The sequence below is a fragment of the Culex quinquefasciatus genome, chromosome 1 (assembly GCF_015732765.1).
Source record: "Culex quinquefasciatus strain JHB chromosome 1, VPISU_Cqui_1.0_pri_paternal, whole genome shotgun sequence".
In the NCBI taxonomy this organism is placed as follows: Eukaryota; Metazoa; Arthropoda; class Insecta; order Diptera; family Culicidae; genus Culex; species Culex quinquefasciatus.
Window position 1 is genome coordinate 80,180,452 of NC_051861.1, and position 27,328 is coordinate 80,207,779.

Genomic DNA, 27,328 nt, shown 5'->3' on the forward strand with positions numbered 1-27,328 from the left:
AATTTGCGTGCTTACTGAGGCGGTGCTGTTGCTGGTAAGTTTATAGCCTAAATAGTATTTTGAGTTTTAATTGAGCATCAAACCTCCATACACGAAGATAGGTGTTTGATTAGAAAGGGTATATTTCCCTAGTTAGTAAAATGTAATCATTGAAACTTGAAACAGCGACGATCAGGTGGACGACATCAAGTCTTTTTTCACATCGGAATCTAAACTATGCCCATCGCTGGTTGTTCATGCAGGAGGACTAGATTTATTTACGACAAACCTGCCCACACTCCCACCGATTTAAATGTCCTCATAGTCCTCACACCCCGGAGCTGGCCTTGTCTAGTGTAGTATCGTAAAATTATAGAACGCAAAATGCTGGAACTGGGTATGAATAAACATTTACTTTTTTATGGACTGCGGATATTGGGCCCCTATTCGTGGACCGTTCTGTAGGGTCGTGTCCTGCCCAGGGGATCGTGTCATGTGGCGTGGAGCAATTGCCTGAACACTGTACGATTGGGACCGCGTATCGCGCACTGAAAGAGGGAGGAAAACGCTTTTTGGTGCTGATTAATGGTTTTATTGGAGGTTTTCCGTCACGGTGGCGCACGCGCACGGCAAAATATGGGAAAAGAAAAGTTCAAAGCAGGTGTTAAAGGCAGGCAGGATATCGGTTGGCCGTCGGTCGGTCGTGCTCAGTAAAGTGCACCTTTTTCACGGTTCACTGGATGTCCGCAGTGTTCGCGACATGCAAGTCTATCAGGCCGTCTGAATCGTTGTCCCCTTAATATCCTTCTACAATTTAAAAAAACGAATCTAATTGCAAAAAGTGTTAGGGTGGTTCAATTTATTTTTTGTTTGATTTTGCCTCCCATTACTATAAAGGCTGTAAAATCGCTCTGAAAAAATGAACTTGTATTTGAGTTCCGGACTCAATCTCACGTATGTATCAATCGAAGCCGATTTCGACCGATTTTCATTCGATCCGATCAATACTTAAACTTATGAAGATTAGTAGTCTTCAAAAGTTATGCTCAAAAAATACTGAAGTGGTGAAGTCCAGAAGACGTGTTAAGATTAAAGAAACTTATATTACATTTCATAAGATTCTTTCATATCTTCGCGCCTTTTCACTTTGAACGCAATAAAAGATCCCAATCGTGGACGTCTTCTGTTCCGGATCGATTTACTTTTAACGGTTACATTTTGATTTTTTTTTTTATTGCTTGTTTGTCCGCCAGTGCAAACGGCTATATAAAAGGTGAGCCATTTGTTGCTCCTGACTAAAAAGTCGTCCAGCCTGAACCTGACTAGCTAGCCTATCTGCAAAACACCGTAAGAAACAATTTTTCTCTCTTTATTATTTTATTTTTCGCTTCCTGTTTAAAAATCTATGCTTGAAGCACTGACTTGAATTTGTACTTTTGCATAATGTTTCGGTATTTATCAAATTATAACTTAAATATTTTTCAGAATAACAAGCAGCGAGTCATAATGAATAATGCGAAGAAAACGACTAAAGGGGGTAAAAAATCGACTTTTTCAATCGGACAGCTGGTGACATTGATCGGAAAACACGTCGAACCGTTTTTCTATTTTTTTCAAAACAACGATTTTTTCTTCTTTACCTGATGCCCAATTTATGCTTGAGCACAGTAAAAATAGGAAATCTAAATAAATCGCCCTTCTCGAACAAGGATCCTGTGCCAAGATCAATTACCACCAGCGGCCAAAATGAAGTTGAACATTATGCAACAGACACATTTCGTGACGACGGAAATTATAATCTTGTGGGTGACATTTTCGCTTATGTCACATCGATCGATGCACTCTCCTACTAACTGAACGAGCCAAATTTTGGTGCCCTTCTTTTCAACACTCCCATCACGCCTGCAGTCAATTGCTATTTGGCCTGCCTGCCTCCTGGTTGTCCCCTTTTAACTAACCCTCCCCACATCGTCCTCCCTTCGAAAAACGCAACCTAATCAAGAATGAGAATTGAGGATTCCCCTTTTACAGAAAGAGAGAATTTTCTTGCCCGTTTCTTTTTTGTTCGTCAAAATTTTCCCAACTGCTTTCCACCTTCTGGCCTCAAAAAAGGGAAAGTCAGGGTTGTAAAGGGGGACCTTCACAGCGGTGTTTCTTTTCATTATTTTGGGGATTAAACGTTGGACAAATGGAGAATGAAAATTGAGCTGGTTTTGTTAATACCCATTTTGTATTTGCTTGGTCGAGATTTTCACATCTAGAGGTAAAGAGTGTAATAATGCAAATATCTTTTAAAATAATAATTATTTATTAGTTTATGTGTTTGTACTATCTCACTTAAAAGTGAAACAGTAAGCTTGGCACGATCTGATTTTTTAAAGCAGTCTCTGTCACGACGGCCATGTTTATGAAACCTAAATGTTCGCCGCGAACATGAAGACAACAAAGAAGATGAAGAACGCATTTGCTGTCAAAATTTGAAAATAAACAACGCGCGGTAAAAAGGCATAATTTCATAATGTTGAAATGATTTCCATGAAAAATAACGACACAGGACGGATTTCCAAACACAAGTTCCCGAAGGACACTATCCGCCAGAGACTATGGATAAATACCCCAACGAAGTGGCGATGAAGTTTTTTGAGTACAAATTTAATCTAATCAAATTATTTGTTCGGACCACTTCGCGATGAACTTCTTGTGAGTCCACAAAAGGTCGGATTCTACACAAGCACGCGATTCCTTCAATTCCCTGTGCGAGTCGACAGCGAGAGTGGGCCAGTCTTCGGAGAACGTTATCGAAGGATGCTCGGAAAGACCAGCTCCGCCACAATCACTGGAATCACGGATGTTTCTGCACTTGGTCGGAGATTGCAGCGAGTTGTTAAGAAGGATCAACAGCGGGACTTGGCCAGTCCCCGGTCCAGTACTACCCGGCAAATCTTCCCGGTCAATCAGAAGCAACAGCTCTCACCTTTTTGCGTAACAGATTTGCACCATTTTTACACACAAAAGCGTGATGTTTTGAAGATTTGATATAAACAAACAGACAACACCAATACTGCTACACTCACAGAGCCCACGAAGTAAGTAGTATTGAAGTGATAATCACTTCAAGAGCAAGTAAGCAAGCAAGTTTTTATCAAAAGTTTTGCAAATAAGTCTTTTGAATAGTGAAAATCCGCAAATTGGATGGAATTAGGAGCGATCGCTTAACCTGCCAAACATACGAGAATTTCTCCTATATGGGTTATTCCATCTGAAGCGGAACAGCACTTGAAAATTACTGTTGCGATGAGAATGATGCCCCAGTGTAGGCTTAGCCCAGTGGGAACAAATCTTGCTTATACTACCAACTTTGGGAAGTTAAGTAAGAAGGAGAGGTAAAAGGTCGAATGAAAGACCCTAGATAGAAAGTAAAAAAGATCACAAACCGAAAAGTAAGGAAAAGATCCGCCATGATGCCAGTCCAGGATTTGCGTAGAAGTTGGTTATAAAAGTAACAAGAATACTGAAAAGTTGTAAGTAAATTATCTAATTAACCTGTACTTATACATAACTCATAAATTGAATAAACAGTTTTAGCTAATCGTCAACAAAACTCACTTGAACTGATTTGCTTAAGAAAATTCAGTACCGCCGACTCTACCTAATCTCAACACTAAAAAACTTTTCAATTCCCACGGATTTTGGAATTTCAACAAATGGAATTTAACTGCAAAAGGTGTGAACACCCAGTGCTGACAAGCAGTGCCGATTATCTTACATGTTTGCAGTGCGATACCCATTACCACATAGGATGTTTGGAGGGCAACAATTCCATACCTAACCCGGAATGGATCTGCGTGGAATGTATGGCCGAAATGTGCAAAAATGGACCGTTTGTGCACACTATTTTGGATTTACGGAAGCTGGAAGAAGAAATTGTCTTGGAAAAACGGAGCCTCCGGAAGAAGTACGCTATTCTACAAACTCAATTAGACGCAATCCAAGGAAAAACAAAAACTTTGTTGGATTTGTGTTCTCCGGCATCAACATTAGGTGACGTCCAGAAGTTATGTGCTGAGCTGAGAGATGAATTCAACAGTTTGCACACAATCCAGCAATCAACAGCAACTGAACCAAACGGTGATCATCTTCAACGAATGTTCGCGCGTCAGGTCATCCCGTCAGACTTGCCTAAAATCAGCGGTAGACCCGAAGACTGGCCGATATTTATTAGCAGCTACAATAACTCCACGGAGGCCTGCGGTTTCAGCAACGTCGAGAATTTGATCCGGTTGCAGCGTTGCCTCGAAGGTCCAGCTCTGCAGTCTGTGAGTAGTAAGCTTCTACTACCGAAGTGTGTTCCGCAAGTGATCTCCACTCTGAAGTTACTGTACGGCAGACCAGATTTGTTGATATCAACGTTACTATTACAAATTCGCCGCATACAAGCCCCTGACAGTGAGGACCTAAACTCACTAATACACTTTGGGCTGGCAGTACAGAACTTGGCAGATCATATTGTGGCTGCTGGTTTGCACGATCATCTTAACAATCCATGTTTGTTACAAGAAATGATCTCTAAACTACCAACACACATGAAGCTAAGGTGGGCTACTCACAAACAACTACTTGGAGTGGTTAACATCGCGAGCTTCAGTGCCTTCATGTACGAGATCGTAGTTGCGGCCAGCCAAGTAACCTCCACACTAGTAGACACTGTAACTCGTGAGATACCTCCAGAACGCGAGATTGCTCAGTGTTCTCAATGTGACGGAGAAAGAGATCGAGATCTGGAGATGGATTCTCGATTGAGCCGCAGAGAAAAGAATAATCGATGTTCCATCTGTGGCGAAAACGGACATCGCTCACAGTACTGTGCAGTGTTCAAAACAATGCCGGTCAGTGAACGCTGGGACAACGTAAACCGAGCGCAGCTGTGTCCTAGCTGCCTAAATAGACATCTGCGGCCTTGCAAGATCAAGTTACAGCTTGTGGGTATCATGGATGCACCAACATCGACTACTTGTTACAGTTGCAGAATCCACCTTCGACATCTGGAGCATGCTTCATATCGTCGAAAACGAAGATTTCTGCTGGTATTTTTTTTTTTTTTTTTTGAATTAAATATACTTTATTGAATCTTTCTTATAATAATTACATTTGGTTTACATAATAAGTGGTCAACTGTGGCTCTTCAGCTTTAGTTTGCTTTTCGTGATTTAAACACTGTTCATTTTCTTAACTTTAAAAGTATATGATTTATCATTTTTGTAACACTAGGTACAATGAGGAAAAAAATTTAAGAAAACATAACCTAACCTAAAACTAACTTAATCTTACCATAAACTAAACCAATCCTTGAATCAAGGGGTATTCAGATATAGCACATTTTTCCCTGAATTTCAAACATTTTTCTTGAATCTTCTGATCCAACATTTTTACTTCTGCTAATTCATGAACCTCACTTGATCTTGTCCAGCCAGGAACATTCAAAACCATTTTGAGTACCTTGTTTTGGACACGCTGGAGCTTCAATTTATGAGTTCTAGCGCAACACTCCCAAACAGGTACTGCATACTCAATAACGGGGTAAATTATTTGTTTGTAAACTGCTAGCTTATTTTTCAAAGATAGCTTTGATTTTCTGTTAATTAAAGGATACAAACACCTGATGAGAATGCTGCACTTGTTCAATATTTTATCTACATGCTGCCGAAACAATAGTTTCGAGTCAAGTATGAGACCTAAATAGACAACTTCCTTTGACCAGGGTATCGAAACATCATTCATTTTAATCAAAACATCATCTTTGGGACAAATCTGGCCGATTTGGAAAGTGGAAAATGATGGTTTGAGTTTTGGCTGCATTTATGCGAATTTTCCAGTCGCCAAAGTATTCGGAAAGAACGTCAAGACCCTTCTGAAGACGGCCAACTAAATATCTGGTTATTTTACCCTTATAAATAACGGCAGTGTCATCAGCAAAAAGTGACAACACACCATTACCAGGAAGAGTAGGCAAATCAGATGTAAAAATATTGTACAGAAGTGGGCCAAGAATACTTCCTTGGGGAACCCCAGCATCAATGTTGAATAATCCAGAAGCAATCCCATTCAGAAAAACCCTGAACGATCTCTCCGAAAGATAGTGCTGGATAATTTTGATAAGATACATTGGAAAACCGTATAAATACAGTTTATGTATCAAACCATCATGCCAAACATTGTCAAAAGCCTTCTCAACATCCAACAAAGCCATAGCAGTTGATTTAGACTCAAGCTTGTTCTGCTTGATGATTTTAGTTACTCGTAAGCTGATGAGCAGTATTATGCCCTTCGGAAGCCAAACTGCTCATTCAAAATTATATTATTATCGTTGGTAAAATCCAAAAGCCTTGAATAGATGACCTTCTCAAAGAGTTTGGACAGACTACTCAAAAGACTAATGGGACGATAACTTGTTGGCGATGTTGGATCTTTTGAGGCTTCAAAATTGGTATGACTTTGCCCAGTTTCCAATTGGTGGGGAAGTAACCAAGTTGCAAACATTTATTGAAAATATTGGCTAGATGTTGAAAGAACTGATCACTCTGTTTTTTCAACACTAGATTAAAATGTTATCAAAGCCTGGAGCTTTCATATTTTTCATTTGTTTAACTGCAACTTTGACTTCCTCACCAGAAACATGGGAATCTGCAGGAAATTCAAAGGTAGAGTCATTGATTGTTGAAATACTATTGGCAACTGATGTTTCTTTACGGCTGGTCATGGAAGCGCCAAGATTATGTGAACTAACAAAATGAAGCCCAAGTGCATTTGCCTTTTCCTCGGATGTAATCAAAGGAGAATCCTCAACAATAAGAGGAGGAATAGGCTTTGGTTTGTTTTTAAGAACTTTTGAAAGTTTCCAAAATGGTTTTGAATAATTCCCAAGCTGGCTTACATGTTTTGAAAATTCTTGATTTCTGATATTGTCAAGTCGGTCTTGTATGATTTTGTTCAAATTGTTCACTGAAATCTTTTGTCATAGTCCCCAGTCCGTTGATATTGTCTCCTATAAACATTCCTAAGTCTAATCAAGTGTTTAGTATCTACGTCAATATCAGTTACCTTAAAATTAACAGGAACCTCCCGAACGTTGGCAGCCTCTGCTTGGTTGATAGCCTGCTGGATCACCTCCAGCGAACGATCAATATCAGCAGAAGTTTCCGGGTGTTGATCATAGTCGATGTTGCTGTCGACCACTTGCTGAAACTGCTGCCAGTCAACGTTGTGGTAATCTTTCCGGGTTGGTTGCCGCTGCGGAGTAACGGAAGCTCCAACCTCCACAACCACCGGATAGTGATCAGAACTCAACTCTTCAAACACCTCAGGATGAGCCACGTTCTCAGCCATATTGGTAATGAAGAAGTCGATGATTGAGTGATTCCCAGACCGAGCCACCCTCGTTGGACGATCCGGACTCACAACGTTGTAGTATCCGTTTTGCAGATCGTTGTGCAGAATCACCCGTTCCGATTCCTCCTGCTGTTGCCCCAAACTTCATGCTTCGCGTTGAGGTCACCAGCGATGATGTACTTTGCGCTCCGCCGTGTCAGCTTCTGGATATCGCTCTTCAGTTTTGCTGCTGAACCATCTCTGGCATTCACCTGACGTGGGCAGTATGCAGCAATGAAGAGTACTGGGCCAACCGAAGTGGGAATTTCCACCCAACGGCCTCGATGATGTCCAGCTTGAAGTGTGGCAGCCGGCGTGGCTTGAGATCACGATGAACAGCGACAAGCACACCTCCTCCTCCAGAGGTGGTCCTATCGAGCTGCGTCGCGATCTTGTAGTTTTGCAGATAAACTTTTTCACCGGGCTTCAGATGAGTTTCCGTGATGGCAGCTACGTCGATCTCCTTCTCGCGAAGAAAATCCACCAGCTCTAAGTTCTTCCTCCTAATGGAGCAAGCGTTCCAATTCAGCAGCTTGAGGGACCTACGATCCATACTGGATGACGAACGAGGTCAGCACTTCAATCTGCTGGGTCTTGGTTTTGCATCCACGCAGTGCAGCGGACATCTGTTTGAAAATATTGAGGAGTTCGGTTGAGGTGTAAAGATCATTACCATTTTCCTCAACTGCTGGTTCTTGGGTTGGTCTTGGCTCCTGGCTGAAGCCCGGTGGTGGCGGTCTCGGCTCCTGGCTGGAACCCGGCCGTGGATGATTCATCTCAGCTCTCTTCCTGGGATCCAACGGCAACGGTGCCAAGTTCGGGACCTGGCGTCGCGGTTGAAGAGGTGGAAAATTTTGCTCCACCAGGGCTGGAGGAGTTCTACGACGCTGAGGCTGATTCTTCGTCGATGCTTGCTGCCGAATTTTCACGAACTCAGCTCTCTTGGGGCACTTTCGGTCGGTTGACGAGTGCTCACCGTTGCAGTTGAGGCACTTCACCAGCGAATCTTGGATGCACTGGGATGTGATGTGCGCATCGGTACCACATTTGGCGCAACGACGCTTCAGGTGGCAGTTCTTACCTCCGTGCCCGAAACCCAGGCAGTTGAAGCATTGTGTGACGTCACGATGCACTGGTCGGTATCGCTCCCACGACACGATAATGTTGAAAACCGCTCGAATTGCCTTCAGCTCAGGAAGCGTCGTCGATCCCTTAGCCAAATGCAGCAGGTAGAGCTGGTCACGGTACTTGATGTCTTTGTTGCGTCGGCTCATTTTGTGCACGGCCAACACATCCAGTTTCAAAACTTTTAGCTCGGCAGCTAATTCCTCCACTGGCATGTCGTACAGACCTCTGACGACGATTTTGTACGGCTTATCCATGACGACATCATGGGTAAAGTACTCCGCCTCGTTTTCGGTCAAGTAATCCTTGACCAGTTGATAGTGCTGCCTGGATTGCACCAGCACCTTAAATCCGTCCTGACACAGACGAATGTTGCCTTGGACTTTCCCAGACTTGATGAGTTCAACCAGCCCCGCTCGAAAGTCGATCGTTGCTGCTGATTGCCTCACATAAAAGGAGGCAGTTTCTCCTTTCGCTGTTTCACTTCATTCTCCTTTGCTTCCGCTACCTGGTCCTCGTCAGGCAGTCCAGCAAACTTGTTGTTCTTCAATAGCTGCTCCTCGTGCGACGAAGAGTTCTCCTCCTCCTCATCCATCGGTACAGTACCGTCGCTCTTTTTCGTCTTTTTGCTGTTCGATGTCACTTCCAAAAGCACCTTCCTTTTGGAAATTCCGGTTTTTGGCCATCAGTTGAGGCCTCAACCTTCCTTTTGGAAATTCCCACTTTTTTGCCTGCTTGAGCCGCAGGTAGGGCAATATTGCCGGCGTTTTGCGCCGGGACGCGACGAGTCATGTTGATTCAGACAACCTTCACCAACGAATGCTCGGATAACAATGATTTCTGCTGGTCTGAAATATGTTCCGGTACGATTGTATGGGAAATCCAAGACAGTGGACACGTTTGCGTTTATCGACGAGGGATCAACAGCGACAATGATGGAGAGCAGTCTGGTGGAAGAGTTGCAGTTCGATGGTCCAGTTGAAGACTTCAGCATGCAGTGGGTGGATGGAACGAATGCTCTGAATACAAAATCTCAGTGCATAGGTTTTCAAATCTCGGGTTTCAATGAAACCAAAAAACATTCATTGTTTAACGTACACACGTTAACGAAACTAAGCATTCCTAAGCAAAGCATAAGCGCAAAAAAATTAAAACAAAATTTTCCTCATTTGAGAGGAACAGCTTTTCAAAGCTATCAGCATGCTAGGCCGCGCCTACTTATAGGTCTGACTAACACACACTTAACAGCACCAACAGAAGTACATGTGGGGAAAATAGGTGAACCAATAGCATTCAACTGTGCATTAGGGTGGTGTGTGTATGGTCATAAGACACTGGCTCAATGAATATTCTCCCGCAATTAGGTTGCTTTGTAACACTTCTTTGAACAGGTCGTATTACCCGGGGGAGAATGTTGCGATGAGAATGATGCCCCAGTGTAGGCTTAGCCCAGTGGGAACAAATCTTGCTTATACTACCAACTTTGGGAAGTTAAGTAAGAAGGAGAGGTAAAAGGTTGAATGAAAGACCCTAGAAAGAAAGTAAAAAAGATCACAAACCGAAAAGTAAGGAAAAGATCCGGCCATGCCGATGCCAGTCCAGGATTTGCGTAGAAGTTGGTTATAAAAGTAACAAGAATACTGAAAAGTTGTAAGTAAATTATCTAATTAACCTGTACTTATACATAACTCATAAATTGAATAAACAGTTTTAGCTAATCGTCAACAAAACTCACTTGAACTGATTTGCTTAAGAAAATTCAGTACCGCCGACTCTACCTAATCTCAACAATTACCATCTCCGAATCTGCCCAAATTTGGCAGAGCTGTTGAGACTATCAAAACATGCAAAAATCCCGAATTTCATCCAAATCGGACCACCCCCTCCATTTTTGTACCCTCCCAAAAAATCAACTTTTTGGCGATTTTTGAGCGAAACCCCTATCTCCAAACGACGATAACTCAGGAACCACAAATCTTAGAGGGTCGGTCTTAGACTCAATTTTGAAGGAAATTGTACGTAGAATCCATATCTGTGATAAAAATTTAGATTAAAATAGGTTTTCTACCTGTATTGCGCAATTGAATACATTAAATGGCCGTATCTCAAAACAGCCCTATTTATTCTCACCATCGTATTCCCCGTCCGATTTTACATAAGAATCACTTATCGACAGAAAGGAATATATTTTGTTTCAGAGATATCGAATTTTAAAGTTTTGAGTATTTGAGATTACCTAAATTAGCTACACTCGCCGCCTCTGCTAGAAGCACTGAGTCGTGCTTGATGAATAATTACTACCTGGTGTTGAGATAATCAATACCTTGAACAATCTTTTTTTTGTTTAAGGAATATTTATTGGGTAATTTTCAATGCACTGATCTTCATGATCTCAGTGTCATTAAACCATATTAAGTAAAATTTGAACTTTGAATATTTATTTGCAAATGCTACAGAGTTTTTACATTATAATTTTCAAAAATTATCATTTTCTATTATTTTTATATTTTTTCTAATTCCTCATTTCTTCCCACTTTATCAAATTATTTCTTTTATTTGAAGTGAGAACAAATGTAGAGCTGGCTGTGATAGATGATCTAACTCTCATGGGGTCTAGAGCTATTGCCATGTGTGGTAGCGAAATAGTGCCATTCAGCAAAAACCCCAAAACCTGCCTTACGGTTTGAAAGGTTGATCATATTAAACCGATTTTTATATTGTGAGCCAGTTTCATCTGAATAATTGATGAATTTTTTCGTTTCTGTTACATGTGGACAGCAGCTTTATCGTCTTTCAAGTTTTCTAAATGATTGACAAACAAAAAAAAGATTATTGTTCGGACGGTGTCGAAATCAACACAACTGAATTTGATCTTAATCAGATAATAAATCAGATTAATCTTTGTGATTTACTTACATTTTTCAGTTTTATACTTTCCAGAAATCCTCCTCCTTAATCATACTTCACGAGAGTTTTATTCATGTTAGTTCATAATGTTTAACACGATAATGTATCGTACTAGGATGTAACAAAAATGACTTTTTGGCGGGCATTCAAGGGTTTGTTCCGGTGGGCATACTAAGCCCAAATCCAAAATATGAGCTTGATTGGACGTAACAGGAGCTGGCGCTCCGCCCTTCAATTTTAAATGGGATTTAACCCGTAAAAAAATATTTTTTCAAAAATGTCACCTTTTGAGGCATTTTGGCCACTGATGCGTTTATTTTCAACATCATTGGCGTGTTGGTCAGATCCTTACGCATCTTTTGGTATATATAACACTGAAAATTGAATTGAATTTTTCTCTATAATTTGATTCTTTGGACTTTGTTTATACGCCCTTTAGTTGCTGAGATATTGCAATGCAAAGGTTTAAAAATTGATTTTTGTTCAATAAACAACCCAATTTTTATCGTTATTCAGCAACTAATGGTCCGATTTTCAATGTTAATTAATGAAACATTTGTGAAATTTTCCGATCTTTTTGAAAAAAATATTTTCAAAATTTTCAAATCAAGACTAACATTTCAAAAAGACCAAACATTCAATATTACGCCCTTTTGATATATTTGTCTTGATTTAAAATTTTTGAAAACATTTTTTTCGAAAAGATCGGAAAATTTCACGAATGTTTCATATTTTGACATTGAAAATCGGACCATTAGTTGCTGAGATATCGACATTAGAAAATGGTGGGTTGTTTGGGTGAGACTTAGAAAACATCAATTTTCCTGTTTTTAAACCTTTGCTTGGCAATTTCTCTGCAACTAAGGGTCGTATCAACAAAGTCCGAAAAAGCAAAATATAGAGAATTTTCTCAGCTTCTCAAAAATATTTTTTATTCAAAACTGGGCAAACATGTGCACTAATTTGAAAAAATGAAAAACTGCGACTATTTTCAAAAAAGTCACTTAAATATGGCTATAACTTGAAAACGGTGCACTTTATCAAAATTTCAGTAAAGTACTTTTTGATTGCAAATTTGATTTGATAAATGCACAAATCTGGAGTTTTTTTTAAAAGGTCCAATAAACCAAATTTTCAGTTTTTGCTTTTTGGGTGTTTTTTAATACCCCTGACTCAAGGAGGTTTCAAAAACACCCAAAAAGCAAAAACTTGAAATTTGGTTTATTGGACCTTTTCAAAAAAAAAAAAAAACTCCAGAAATGTAATTTTGGTCCCTAATCACGAATCTGAGTTCCATTCATCAACAACATCTGTCCGTTCAAAAAAAAAAAAACATCTCAAGATCTCAACATTTGTTGCCAGAGATCGAAGTAAGATATGATCGCGACCGGTTGGTTTGACTTTTCGCTCCACGTTTTTTTTCGTTTTCTGAGAATTCCCGTCAAAGTATAATCGGCTAGTTTTGAATGAATTTGTGAGTGTTAATGAAAAAGGTGGACATGGTAAAGATATCCGGGTATCGATTCCTTTTGTGTCCTCTACCCCACTCTCCCGCTCTTCAATCTGAAGTTGCCAAATTCCACTTCCACCCTAAAAATATAATATCTGCCAAATTTACACTAACACACCACACCTAACTGATTGCGGAGCGTTCGGTACGGTATGTCCACGCATCCTTCCTCCCCTGTAGATTCTGTGAAATGTGATCCGTTCACAGAATTCCTTTCTGCGGTGATATATCTCATTAAATATGTCTGAAAATACGTTTATCGTTTTTAATTTTTTACATGTTATCAACTGCCAAGTTTCTGGAATATCTTCCAGCAAAAAAAATCCCATTACTTGCACAAAGCTTGAATTTTCCTCTCATATTTAGACTCTTTTTATCTATTTTTTCCTAATCAAAACCTCTTCAGCACCACTTCGAAGTCACTAATTAATCCCCCTTTCACGGTTGAATTGAAGCCTGCAGTCCCGGACCAAGCTCTGCTTCCTGATATATTTCAGAGCAGGCCTTCATTTTTTCGAAAAATCGGCCCCGGCAAAATCAAATGCGTCTAGGGCGTCGCGAGGCGCGACGCATATCTTTTGCGGGACCGATTTTTCGAAAATGCTAAAGTTTGAAGGCCTGTACTGAGCTCTAGATTGCTCCAAATTTCAATGTCATATATACCAAAAGATGCGCAAGGATCTGGCCTACACGCCAATGATGTTGAAAATAAACGCTTCAGTGGCCAAAATGCCTCAAAAAGTGACATTTTTGAAAAAATATTTTTTACGGGTTAAATCCCATTTAAAATTGAAGGGCGGAGCGCCAGCTCCTGTTACGTCAAATCAAGCTCATATTTTGGATTTGGGCTTAGTATGCCCACCGGAACAAACCCTTGAATGCCCGCCAAAGAGTCATTTTTGTTACACTCTAGTATCGTACACTTTTTCTTAAGTGTTACTTACAAGATCAATTGCAATTTCCTGCTAGCTCTGCGGGAATTCCATTCTTGGGCTCCATTGGGCAAGCATACAAATTCACTGTATACTATTTTTTAATTTAAGATTATACAGCAGTTTCCTACAGTGGTGTACATTCAATATTTGCCTATTTTGCTAATGATTATTTGGGATGAAATCTTATTTCAATAAAAGCAGGTAGCAGTTATTGATCAGCACGACTTAGTGCTTCTAGCAGAGGCGGCGAGTGTACACAGAAAAAAATATGTAAATTTACACAGCACGTAATTACTGTTTCTTATGTAAACTCACTCAATGTAATGTTGAAATATGATGTAAAGAGTAAAAAGTCATGGAAATTGCTCCAATGTAAATCTAAATCTAATGTAAATCATGAATCTAATGGAAACGTTGAGCATGGAAACTCAAATCTGATGAATTTCTACCCGTGTTCGGCTTCCTGTAAATTCCTATTTAATATAAATCATATATCCAATGTATTTCTGTCAAACGTTGACTTCAAAACTACCCGAACTAAAAATAGTAATATTTGGTTCTCTTTCTATCGCTCTCATACTTCGCTGGTCCACTGCCTGAGCCTCGCCCTGAACAAGTTGATGCTTTAGCCGCTCGTTTATAAAATGCGAAGATGGCTCAGTCGGCAGCGGGTAGCAGCAGTAACACCGAACATTCTACCCGTCGTCCGTTCGATTCCAGTCCAGCGTTATTCCACATGGCCGTCGACGAGAAAGCCTCCCCTACCTGTGAAACAACTTTTTAAAATCCGAATTTCCTTTTGCTGCCCGTTTCAATCATTTTAAAATAGAACATAGGCCACACCCTTTTCCTACTGCAATCCAAGTCGAGCTTCTCATTCCCATTGGCCAATCAGAATTAGTTGATTTGAACTAATGTAAATTCAAAACTAATGTAAATTCCAAAACTAATGTAAATTTTCAAAACTAATGTAAATTTCCAATGAATCTAATGTAAATTTCCAATAAACCTAATATAAATATACATCATTTATCATGATACCTTTTGGTACATGATAAATAATGTAAATTTACAGAAATATTTTTTTCTGTGTAGCTAATTTAGGTAATCTCAAATACTCAAAAGTTTAAAATTCGATATCTCTGGAACGAAACATATTCCTTTCTGTCGATAAGTGATTCTTATGTAAAATCGGACGGGGAATACGATGGTGAGGTCAAATTAAAAAAAATAAGGCTGTTTTGAGATACGACCATTTAAAGTTTTCAATTACGCAATACAAGTAAAAAACATATTTTAATTTAAATTTTGATCACAGAAATGGATTCTACGTCCAATTTCCTTCAAAATTGAGTCTAAGACCATCCCTCTAAAATTTGTGGTTCCTGAGTTATCGTCGTTTGAAGATAGGGGTTTCGCTCAAAAATCGCCAAAAAGTTGATTTTTTGGGAGGGTACAAAAATGGAGGGGGTGGTCCGATTTGGATGAAATTCGGGATTTTTGCATGTTTTGATAGTCTCAACAGCTCTGCCAAATTTGAGCAGAATCGGAGATGGTAATTTTAAAATTTGCATTTTTTCTTGCACACTTCAGGTGGAATGACCCCATATCCTATTCTCCTTTTTTCGGTCCATATTATCCGCTTATCAGAACAATTACAGATTTCATAGAGTGTTTTTGACTGTTTCAAAGTAATAAATAGCTCAAACTAAAGTAAGCAAGCAACTCTCTGTTGTTCATGTGTATCTAAAAATGTTGTTTGAATTACAACAATCTGCAAAAGTGGCGACAATGGGTTGAAAAGCCTAATGTGACAAAATTTGGTATATTTTTCCTAATTTGCTAAAGCTATGAGAAAATAAAAATCCAACCTGGATCATAATGGCACATTTTGAAGTGCTTCAAAAGATATTTCAAATACAACTAGAAGAATAGGATTTCGTCAAATTTTACTGGTATGCGAGCAATTTGAAGATTTTTAATGATTTTGAACTTCAAACTTCAATTCTAGGGTTTTTACGTTTATTTTTTTAAAGTATAACAAACTATAAATATAAATCGTCTGTTTATAGGTCCTTTTCAAAAAACAGTTTTTTTACAAGGACATGGAAAAGGAAAACAAACCTAGAAATTTTCAGACAATATTTAAAAAAAGACTTTAAAATTCTACTCCAAAGAAAACCAAAACCATTGTTTATCGTTCTCATTGCATTAAATGAAAATATTATGTGTCTCGAGGGTCTAAATGACCAGTCCTTGAATTTTTAAGGAGCCGCCGTGGGCCGTAGGTTGGGCAACGTTTCCATAAAGAGTTACGTTTGTAATTATTTTTTATTAAATGGAAATCGAGAAATGACAGAATTTACTTATTCCAGCAAATAACATTCCAAACGGACGAATCTCAATATCTTCACTGTAATTAGGGTAAAGTGTGCCGGTAACACGGGGTGAAACTTTCTCAGCTGTCATCATAAACTACACAAAAGCTTGACAGAAAATTTAACTCCATGTTGCACTCTAAACATCTCGATATCCTGGCCGCTAAGACTTGTGCTTGGAACCTCGTGTAATTAGTATGGGCCCGTACATAAACCACGTGGTATTTTTTGGGAGAGGGGCTCCATACAAAAAGTCGAAATATTTTATGGAGAAAAAGCACTGCAGGGGGTCAAAATTTGAAGGACAAGAGATTTATGCACGATCCCTAGGCCATGTGTTTAAATTTAGAGAAATCAAACTCAAATATCTTTGCTCTCAAGTGTCGAAATTGCATTTTCTCTTAGACAAAAATGGTCATGGTGAAATTTCTTACACTCATTCGTTCTACCAGCAAAAGTCGTTTACCCAAAATTAAATGAACGTTTAGAAGAAAATATAGAAAACGGGAGAAAATGAAGCTTTGTGGGTTGTTCGGTGAAACCAGTTTTGTTAACCAGCTGAGAAAATTTTGTACGAGAATCTCTTAATATTTTTGGAGTCTTGTAATCGGATCATAATATTTTTCATTTTGTTGGGAGGTATGCTGGTGTAGTGATCCATTTTTTATTGTCAAAAAATGTAAATATAACAATCGGATTACATGACGAACATGGCAAAAAAAGTCACAGGAAAACATGATCGCTTTAAGAAACCAAGTATTTCAATCTTTTGGACTCGGACCTTTCAAACGCAACAAACAAAATTGGATTTCATCAGGTTTCGCATTTTCATGATTTACAAAGTGTAGCCTTTGAAAATGCGTTAGTAAAGCTGCCTCATTTACCTAAACGGTCCAAAGCAGTTTGCCCCGAGGGTCGAACACTTTAGCGAAAATCGCACACCTTTGCCATAAATCACGTGTCACCGCGGAAGAGTGACAGCCAGCCAAGGGGAAATGTGGGGTCGTGTGGTTTGAGCCTTACAAGAAGTAGGCATATAAAATATGAAATATCTGCAACCGCACTCACAACTGCCGTGGTGTGGTTTTTTTTTAGGAAAGGGGTGGAGATTCAGCGGGGTAAAATGGAGCCGGTGAGAAATCAATCATGGTTGCGGACAAAATCGTAATAATATTCGTTTCGCGTATCACACGGAAGAAAGCCATTTGTCAAAAAAGATGAAGGAATGTCGATGTACAAGCTACATGACAAGATACTCCCTGTTCAAATTCTCCTTGATGTATTGATTTTGGTTTGAACTCTGGTATTTTAAAGCTTTCTACCTCTCTTGTCTTTTTCCAGTGACCACTTTCCGTTCTACAAGTCCAACGACGACCGGTGGAAGAACTCGGTCCGCCACAATCTGTCGATCAACCCGCACTTCCGCAAGGGTAACAAGGCACCGCAGGGGGCGGGCCATCTCTGGACCATCTCCAGCCGGGACTCGGAGGCCAACTTTTTGGCGTGGGAACATGTAAGCGTTTCAAGGTTGAGTGCGACTTTCTTTTTGCTGATTATCGGTTATTTCCAGAAACGCCAACGGTTAGAGTTGTTCTTCAAGATGGAAGCCGCCAATGCCAAGAACCTGCGGGAACAAGCTCCTGGGTCGCCAAGTCAGGACGAAACGGCCGCGGCGACGGCCAGTTTAGCTCAGTACGAACCGCACTCGCCGGGCCACGGGTCGCTCATTGAGGTTTGTGTTGGCATTTCACTAAACTGCCAGAACTTCATTTCCAGAAAAGCTTCAGTAGTTTGTTCGAATAAACTGTTTAAAAAAGTTAGGCAAAAATCTCTATTATAAACCTTTTTATTCGTTTTTACTCATCAGCCCCTGGAATTTCGACATCCACAAGCGGGTTCTTCAAGTCAACATCTTCACCAGCAGCAGCAGCAGCAGCAAATGTACGCCAACGGCCAGAACAATCAATTCGAGGTGGTGCCACAGGGTGACGACCTGAAGCGGTCCGCCGGAGAGATCCTCAACGGTATTCGCCGGAACGTTGAAGTCCAGATTGTCCATCCCATCAGTTCTAACAACTTCCAGGCTTATGCGCTGCTGGATTCTGGTACTTGCTCTAAATATTTCAGAATTCAGAATTGGTCTAACACCTACTTCCCATTTCCAGACTACTACCTTGCGGACTACCTGAACCCGGTCTCCAAGGAGGAAATCGTCCAAGAGTGCGGCCTCCGGTCGGCGGCGGCCGTCCACCGGAACGAAACGACCCCCGCAGCAGACTACTACATCACCACGATCGATCCCATCGAGCTGGGGATCAACATGAGTGCCGGCGGCCAGGACGAGGACCAGATCCTGTTCGAGGACGACTTTAATCTCAACTACTTTGGCAACAACATTATGACCTGACGGCGTGCTGCCGGAGCGAGTGCCAACGGTTTGCCACCGCAGCAGCAGCAGCCATTTCTGCAGCAACAGTTGCCGCAAATTCAGCTGGGAGAGGGACTGCCGGAAGTGATTGCCCTGGAGGCGGATTACATGGAGGCGGCGGCGGCAGCGGCAGACGAAAAAAGCCACTAATCTAGTCGTTTGTGTTTGGTTAAATTTTACTTTGAGTGATGGTTTGAGTTTTTTTTAACAAAATCTGAATATCAAACAACAGTACACATTTTTTAAAAGAAATCATGGTGTAAATTATTGGTACTAATCATGTACATAGCTGTGTAGTGGAAATGAGTGAAGATTGCCTTCTAATCTTAGCAATAAACAAATGAAAAGAAACTAAACTAGTCAATATTGTAAAAGTATTCTTTGCTTTTCTTTAGAAATTGATCGATTCAGAATGTAGCCTTTTAATTTTGAATAATCAAATTGTGCAACCGTTTACTGAAATAAATAATTATCATTCGTGAAAATATTCTCTTCTTTTCTTACATTCATAATGATTTTTTCACGAACGATTGTTCATAAAAAAGGTCAATTCCCAAACTCGTGAAATGTTATTCATGATTTTTTATTTTATTTAACTTATTTTTATTATATCCTTTAAGGTTAGGACCGAGGATCGGTAAACATTTTATATATAGAAAAACAAAAACAACTCCTTACACTCCATACTTAGAGATCATGTAACTGACGCAGATTACTTGCTCCAAACGGGTCTTGCAGGTCTTGAACCTGGCGATGTACTCGAAGAAAATGCACCACAGCTCAACCGAACCGAAGAGCACCTCCTCCGTGACTCCACCGTCTCGGGAGCCACTGCTTCCTGCGGGCCGAGGGCGATCCTTCGATTTTCTATCCGGAACTGCGCCCGGCAGTGGAGGGAACTTTGTCGGCGTGAACTTCGGAACTGCTTTACTCTGCTTCTCCACCTTCCGTACCGACGGTATTGTTTTCGACGCCTGCTGCCGCCGATGGATGAAATCCGCACGCTTGGGGCAGGCGGTTCGTGACTTCGTGGGCTCCAGAGCAGTTGGCACACCGCTTTGTTTCTCGTGGGTGTCGAACTCCCCTTTGTTCGTAATAAAGTGGGCCCGCACGGTATCAAAACAGTCCTCGGAGACACACAGCATTTTGATCCCAAACGGAGTCAGCTTGAAGTTGGCATGGTTGTGCTCGACGACATTACACTCTCAAGCTTTGCGTTCTTGGCCGCTAGAACCACTGGAACCGGTGGGACGCCTCCCTTCCCGGACCATTGTTGTTATTGTTGTTCCAGGGATGCCAGATATACAGATTTGTCTGTGTTTCACAGACTTTTGAGCTAGTGCCAGACATTTGAGGTGCACAGACTTTTAAAAAACTTCATTAAATTAATATTTTGTAATCTTTTTTGTCGAAATTTATTTCGTTAGGCTTCAAATGCTTAAAAACGCGATTTCTGATGTATTTCAATGACTGTGAATTGATATATTTGAATTTTAGACAAATGCACAGACATATACAGACTTTTTTACAGACATTTTAAAAAACCAAGTGGCATCCCAGCGGGCTGAACTTGTTGTTGCTGAGCAGATTCTCCTGTTGGCCATTTCCGACAACGGCGGAGCCGCTGGTCTTCTTCCGCTTTCGCGTTCCGTTTACGGTACGAAACTCATCCCTCCTCCATCCTAAAGCACTTTGCCACGCAACAAAAACAGCAGAAAAAACAACCGTTGAAATTTTCAAAAATTCTTATCACGTGCTTTTTCACCCCAAAAAACAAAGCTTCGCTCACGTAAGGGTTGAAAATCTCAAAGTTAGCATCAGAAGCTTTTCGGAGCGAAAGAGAGAGCCAGCCAACGAGCGAGTTAGCAGACTAGTAGCGCCACTCCGTGTCAGGTTCTAGAACTATGACGTCTGTCACTTTTATTTTGTCATCATCGCTGATGGTAGAGCTTTTCTGGCATATGTTTTGAAAAGTGGGTAATGAATTAGAAATTTGTTTTATGCAATTTCCCAAAAAAAATAATTTTAATTTTTTTTACTAAATTTTAACTAAGCATATTTTCTTCAACAATCTTATTTGCCACTTTGAAATCATAGTCATGAATTTCCAACAGGAGGAAAAAGGCAAAGTCAGACAAAAACACACAGTGCAAAACAAAACTAAATTTTATTTCGAGAAGAAAGAGCAAAACGCGTCAAAAGGTTACAAAATTCCGTCGCAAAACCGATTTTAACAATGTCGTCCAGTCACTGAGCGCGGAGGACAACGTCGTACAACCCGGAACGGTCGTTTTTCGTGAGTTAAATTTAGTTTTCCCCTCCGAAAGTGAAAGAGAGCGGAGATCAGCCAGCGGAATGATTCCACGGTCCACGGCGAGGTCACGGTGGCTGGTGGTGGTGGCGGCAGTGACACTTTTGCACCTGTTGGACGGAGGAGCCTGGTGCAAACGGGTTCGGGGGAACGACCCCGCGGATGAGACCGTGCTCATCGTGGTCTCGTATGACGCGTTCCGGACGGAGTATCTGCGGCGCGGCAGTGCGTCCTACATGGCGGAACTGGGCCACAACGGGACCTGGGCCGAGTACCTGCGGAACGTGTTCCCCACGAAGACGTTCCCCAACCATCACAGCATCGCGACCGGGGTCTTCCCGAACCAGCACGGCGTCATGGCGAACGGGTTGTACGACCATGGCCGCGGCAAGATCAACTATTCGTACGATCTGTTCCACTTCAACGAGGAGCTGGTGCCGATTTGGGTAGGTGGAAGGGCAAGCGGCAGAGTGTCCGCTTCTTATCAGCGTTTGTTGAGTTTGTTGAAGCTGATAAGCGCATCCCTTGGGGGAGAAACGGCTGAGTCGCGTGACACATTAGTCTTTCTATTCCTGTGGGATGTTTCTGAGTCGAACACTTTGTTGAGATGCACGCGGAAGATGACGATTTGTGATCATTGTTCGTAGAAGACCGTTTTTCACAGCTAATTATTGTCGAGAGCTGTTTTTCAAATGATTTCTTGGAAAACATGTAAACTTGTAGAAAAAACTAAATCAAGTTTGGTTTGTGTCTGGGCAATGTTAAGTTAGCGTACTGGTTGGTGTCTTTGGTAAAACGATTTTCATTTTACTTAATCTAGTCGAAATTTTCCTGCTTCACGTCAGAAACTATCATTGGAAACATATAATTTTTCAGCATGCAGCTTCCCAAACACAGACGTAAATTTCACGTACCTAATGCGATGGGAAATTTGGAAACATGAAAATAACTCAAACATACGTAACTAAGATATCTTTAATCTAGTATTACCCTTCAGGTTCGCCGTCTAAGCTTCCAGGTCAGACCATCTACATGATACCGTATCCTCCGCGTCAGCGTATCTCAGGCCATTGTTAGCCTTCGGGTGCTTAATCCTTGGCGCAGCTTAAGATCTTGAAAATTTTCGTACACCAGAAGATCGTTCAATGTAGCTGGCATAAGAAAAAAAAATCTTAGGTAATTTTACTATCACTCTTTCTTTTTTTTTTGTTTACAGAATGTGACTGCTTTCTTCATGTCTTTTAGCTACTTATACTGTTTATACTTGTTGTTAGAACGACTGTTGAGGCGGTAAATGAGTTTCTTTCACCTGAAATAAAAACATCTAACTTCGGATTCTGAACAAGAATGATCGTTTATTTCAATTGTACTGGAAAACTTACCATCGTCCAATAGTTCTTTCTCGTTTCCGTGGTAGATCAAGAATCTACCGAGGAGCGCTTAAGCTTGAGCAATCCTGTTCTTTAGAATGTTATGCATTTCAGGTACTTGAAGTTTACGTCCGTGTTTGGGAAGTGCTCGTTTGGCCTGACATTAAAATAATATAGTAAATTATTGCATAATATAGTTTGGCTACAGTACAACTATTACAAGTTGAATAAAAATTGGCTGATTTTATTCGAATCGAATGGATCGAAAATTATGCTGTTTAGGATTTGCTGAACGATGTTTTAAGCTTTTGAAAATTTACATGTCACACAGTTCAAATCACAATCTTCCTGTTTTAGACCCTCAACGAGCAGCACGGCGGCCATTCGGGTTGCATGATGTGGCCCGGGTCGGACTTTCCGTACACTCGTGGGAACATAACCTGTTCGCACCTGCAACCGTTCAACCTGACGTTGCCGTGGAACGATCGCGTTGACACCGCCTTCCGGTGGATCCGCGACCCAACCCGACCGGCAAACCTGGTCATGTTGTACATCGAAGAGCCGGACTATTACGGGCACATTTACAGCCCGGAGTCCGACCGGGTGGCCCAGCTGGTGGTGAAGCTGAACGATCTTACGCGGTACATCCACGACAAGATTCGCGAGTTTGGGCTGGTCGAGCGGGTCAACGTGCTGCACCTGAGCGACCACGGCATGGATTCGCTTATGCCGAAGAACTTTATCAACCTGACGAGCTTCGTGCCCGCGGACATGAAGTTCGACGTGTACGGATCGACGCCGGTTTTGCAGGTCGTACCAAAGGTGAAGCAGCAGACGGCGGATTTGTACCGGGCATTGAAGAACGCCTCGGAGAAGAGCGGAAACTTTGACGTGTACACGCTGGAGAATCTTCCGACGCGGTGGCACTTTAACAACTCGCAGCGAACCGGACCGATCACGGCGGTGGCCAAGCTGGGCTACGGCTTCGACGACATGTGGGACACGGTCGAGTACTACCGGAAGGCGTTCAATGTATCGGGTGAGATCTTACTCCTTAAAGTTCTTGAATGCCGATTCTAACCTTCAAACTCAACCTCGCAGTAACGTCCGAGACCAAGTACGGCGTGCACGGGTACGACAACGAGCTGCCCATCATGCATCCGATCTTCTTCGGGTACGGGCCACGAATCCGCGAACGTACCACGGTCGAGCCGTTCGACACGGTCGATTTGTACTATCTGTTCTGCGAGCTACTGGGGCTGGATGCTCCGTACTATCTGGACGGAAAGCGGGAGCATATCGTGGCCGTGCTGAGGAATGACTCGCGGGACGACGACGATGACGATCCGAGCGGGACGTCGGCGAGGACGGTGACGTTGATGGGTAAGGCTAAGCAGGAATTTACTAAATCATCAAATTTACCTAAGTTTAAGGGTAATAGTAATGTTAAGGCATAATTATACGTTTGCACCGCGTCAGTGAAACTAACCCCAGGTTGTCTGTCCCTACAAACACCCCACCCGCTTTCAGTCATCTTCGCCGGTAGCCTTCTGGCCTCCTTTGGACTGGTCAGCATGCTCGCGTACGTGGTCATTTGGCGTCGACGTCGTCGGGAAAACCTCGTTCCGCACTATCTGTACGACGAGACGGAATCGTTTCTGGACGAAGCCAACAAGCTGCTGCCGGCCGCCGTTCACCAACAGCAACAGCAGCAGCAACGTGAGCAGCAGCAATCGCCACCATCGCCACATAGGTTCGGAGGCCAGCGGAATCATCGTCATCACCATCAACTCACCGGAAGTTCGTCCATCAACGGCGATGTAGTTTCGATCGATGTTTGAGGCGGGTAAAACGGTGGCACGACTGTTTCTTTTTCTTTTCTTGTACATAATCGTTGTTCATTCCTAGTGGTCTGTGTTGTTGAATTATTTGTTTTCTTATTCTTATAAATATATTTTTTTAAAGAAACTCATTCAAGATGAGTAAAATTTCTCTTTTACAAAAACACGAGTATTGTTTTCTGTTGGACAGCACAAAGGACACACACATACGACAAATAACCCTAATACATATCAACACACATGGAAAAAGGTAGTTCAGTTCTTTCACACAGCAAACGTAACGTTACCAAGGTTGAGAGTTCAAACAAATATTTAATAGATATCTTTCATACAAAATCATAACATTTAAAAATCACACATTAAACAACAAATACTACTGAGCAGTTTTCTGGAAAGTTTGCAAAACATTTGTTTTAAAATTGGTCGAAGCTTTGATTGATTGACTCTACTGCGGAATCCCACACATTCCTAATCAGCCTCCCCTGGCGTGACTTACCTTGGCATGTCGTAGAGTTGCACCAGCTCATGGTTTGCCCAAAAGACTCGCCGCTTGGAAAACTTCAAGCGCTTGCAGGTACTCCTCGAGCTTCGTCCATAACTCGAGCCAGCAGAAAACGTCCGAATTCGTATATTTTTGTTGCTATTTAATTACACTAATAGTTCACAATTCTACATTTTGCCACAAATTCGGTGTCTTCTCGTAGCTGGTCTGTCCGGCTTGCTTGCTCTCCCGTTCGTTTTTGATTATTCTGATTGGTTGCCAAGCGACAGCACGGGCAACTGTCAAAACTTAAACAAGCAGCACGCGGAAAACGCGGGACTTGCTTTTTTTCGAGAATGTTCCTCAACTTGCCTACAAAACATAAAGAAAATTAAAAACGCATATTTTTCAGAAAATTGCTCCAATACTCTGACAATACAGTCGCGAAACCGCCAAATTGAATCAAAATCAGTCATATTTTTCTAACCCTAAAACACATCATCTCCCACGTTTGGCGGTTTCCGCTGAAGGCTCTTCCAGATACTCTACTTTAAACGCTATTCTGAAAAAAAAAACAAACAAAACACTGTTTTTAGTCAATTACTGTTCTTAAATGCACGATGGGAAAAGGTGAGCAAAAAATGCACGCGAGCGTCACTCTAAATCATTTATGCTGTTGGATTTAATCTGTTTAGCTAAATGTTGCACGTTTTCCGTACTATTTTTGAAAAAACATCACGCAATTAAAAAAACAATAAAATAAATTATTCAAATAAAATAGCCAATTTGCAGCGCACCAGAAGAGCACCGAACAACGAATTTCGATTGCAAATAATTTTCTTACCATTTTTTGAGATAAAGAAAAACCCAAAATTAAGCACCCAAGCACAATTACCGAGGAGAGTCGCCATTATTTGAGAGACTGGGAATTGGAAGTGAGAAATGAAAAGATTGAAACGAAAGAAGAGGAGAAAAGCCATACTAAGCAGTAATTATATTGTAAACCTATAGTTATATATATATTTTAAACAATTTGTAAATAACAGAAACAAGTAAGGTAACAAACTCGCACTCTATCGCCGACTGTTGAAAATTGGGCTCTAGGGAAAACAAAAAGAAAAAAAAAGTCACTTCTATTCAAATCGACGGAGTCGCGTCGTCGGAGTCTAGTTTTAAATTTGCGGAAAAAAATCAACAAAAAAATAACTTCTTGTGATATTTTTTTATACAGAATAAAGACAACAAAAAGGTAAACAATTACTTCTAAACACACTCTCTGTACTGTTGCGCGAGATTGGGATATGATTTAACGTATGTTTAAAAGACAAAAGTAACGTAAAAAATAGTTTACACAGAAAAAAATAAATAAAAGCTAAACGTTAGATGAAACCTATCTGAAACGGACGAACATTTCCACACACAGTTACACACACACATGCTAGTGAAAACGTGAAATCCTACAACAATTACAAGAAAAAAAGTTCACACACACACGAGTAAATTTGTGCTATTCTTTTTATAACATGAAAAAAAGCGCGATAAATAAAGTATCCGAACCAGCCCTCTGTCACTGCCGCCATGTTTATGAAACCAAAATATTCGATGACGAACATCAAGAAAACAAAGAAGAAAACGAAGGTGTCTACTGTCAGATTTTGAAAAATAAACAAAGTGCACAGACGTTTCTTAAAAAATGTACTTTTTCTCATGTAACACTTGCTGCATGTCCAGGACTCTTTAAAGAATGTTCCAACCGAGTCGATTCCAAGAAATTTTCGATCCCAAGTCCCAGATTTTCCCGGTTGATTCGGATTTTTCCTCTAAATTGGTTAAAACTACTCCTGCTTCTCCGGTTGCTCATCCCGCCATCCGATTCAAGAGCTCCTTCGACTCCGGCCTCATACACACACATTATATGCCCGGAAATTTGCCCAAGATAAAAGGCCACTCGCGTGAATTTTATAATAAATTTACACCAAATATTATTTTTGGTTAACCTCTTTCGCGTTCGCCATTTCCTATTTTGATGTAAACAATCAGAAAACACCAATACTAATTCAACCAAAGCTTTGTTGATGGTGGGCTCTTCACACATACTTATGCACATTCTCTATCCGATGCTTTGTTTATGGTGGGCTCTTCACACATACTAATGCGTGGGCTCTTCGAGGTTTTGGTGACTGTCAAACGTTCTAGACATTTACAGTGGTGCCAGGGGGCTGATCCGAACGAATAAATCCAAGAAAAATACGAATACAAAGCAAATAAATAAACTTTTTACGGTCCCCAAGGTGTGTACTTTTACTTTTAACTTGAGAAGTATCCCTTATCGCAAAGGAGATCCTATCAAAACTGAGCAACTATCAGATAGATTTTTGAATTTGTCATGAATAATATTTGGCAAAACGTGTTTGCAGCCTAAATAAGCGTCCAGGGTAAACCCAAAGATTCTGGATTAAATGTTGGATTGACGACCATACAAATTTCCAGACAGAAATTTGACAGCTGTCCGTACAAAATCAAACTTTAAGTGGCCAAATCAGTCGAAATAGTCCTTATAAATACCTACAATATTGTCGAAGCGATAAAAATCCTTCATAAGCTACAAATTTTCGAATATTTACGTACCATTTTTGTA

General features: G+C 41.0%; 2 protein-coding genes across 4 annotated transcripts in view; both read left to right on the top strand.

Annotated features, from left to right (window-relative positions):
* The window catches only part of LOC6039036, a 37,869-nt gene extending 18,808 nt beyond the window's left edge, over positions 1–19,061 (top strand). For all 3 annotated transcript variants that reach the window (XM_038249145.1, XM_038249147.1, XM_038249146.1), the window contains 4 exons: positions 17,601–17,772; positions 17,830–17,991; positions 18,127–18,364; positions 18,425–19,061. In XM_038249145.1, the coding sequence (XP_038105073.1) occupies positions 17,601–17,772; positions 17,830–17,991; positions 18,127–18,364; positions 18,425–18,666 (814 nt within the window). In that variant the 3' untranslated portion in view covers positions 18,667–19,061. The remainder of the gene's footprint in view (positions 1–17,600; positions 17,773–17,829; positions 17,992–18,126; positions 18,365–18,424) is intronic.
* A 1,735-nt stretch (positions 19,062–20,796) lies between these two features.
* Positions 20,797–25,816, top strand: LOC6039035 (bis(5'-adenosyl)-triphosphatase enpp4). The gene is made up of 4 exons (XM_001848661.2): positions 20,797–21,444; positions 22,726–23,407; positions 23,470–23,751; positions 23,899–25,816. The coding sequence occupies exons 1-4, from the start codon at positions 21,043–21,045 to the stop codon at positions 24,207–24,209; spliced, it is 1,677 nt and encodes a 558-aa protein (XP_001848713.2). The 5' UTR covers positions 20,797–21,042; the 3' UTR covers positions 24,210–25,816.
* The last annotated feature ends 1,512 nt before the right edge of the window (positions 25,817–27,328 follow it).

Excerpts from the sequence above, each read along its gene's own strand:
- LOC6039035 (XM_001848661.2), top strand. The coding sequence starts at position 21,043 with ATGATTCCACGGTCCACGGCGAGGTCACGGTGGCTGGTGGTGGTGGCG. Across the intron at positions 23,408-23,469 it reads GAAGGCGTTCAATGTATCGG|TAACGTCCGAGACCAAGTAC; the intron begins GTGAGATCTTAC and ends TCAACCTCGCAG. Across the intron at positions 23,752-23,898 it reads GAGGACGGTGACGTTGATGG|TCATCTTCGCCGGTAGCCTT; the intron begins GTAAGGCTAAGC and ends ACCCGCTTTCAG.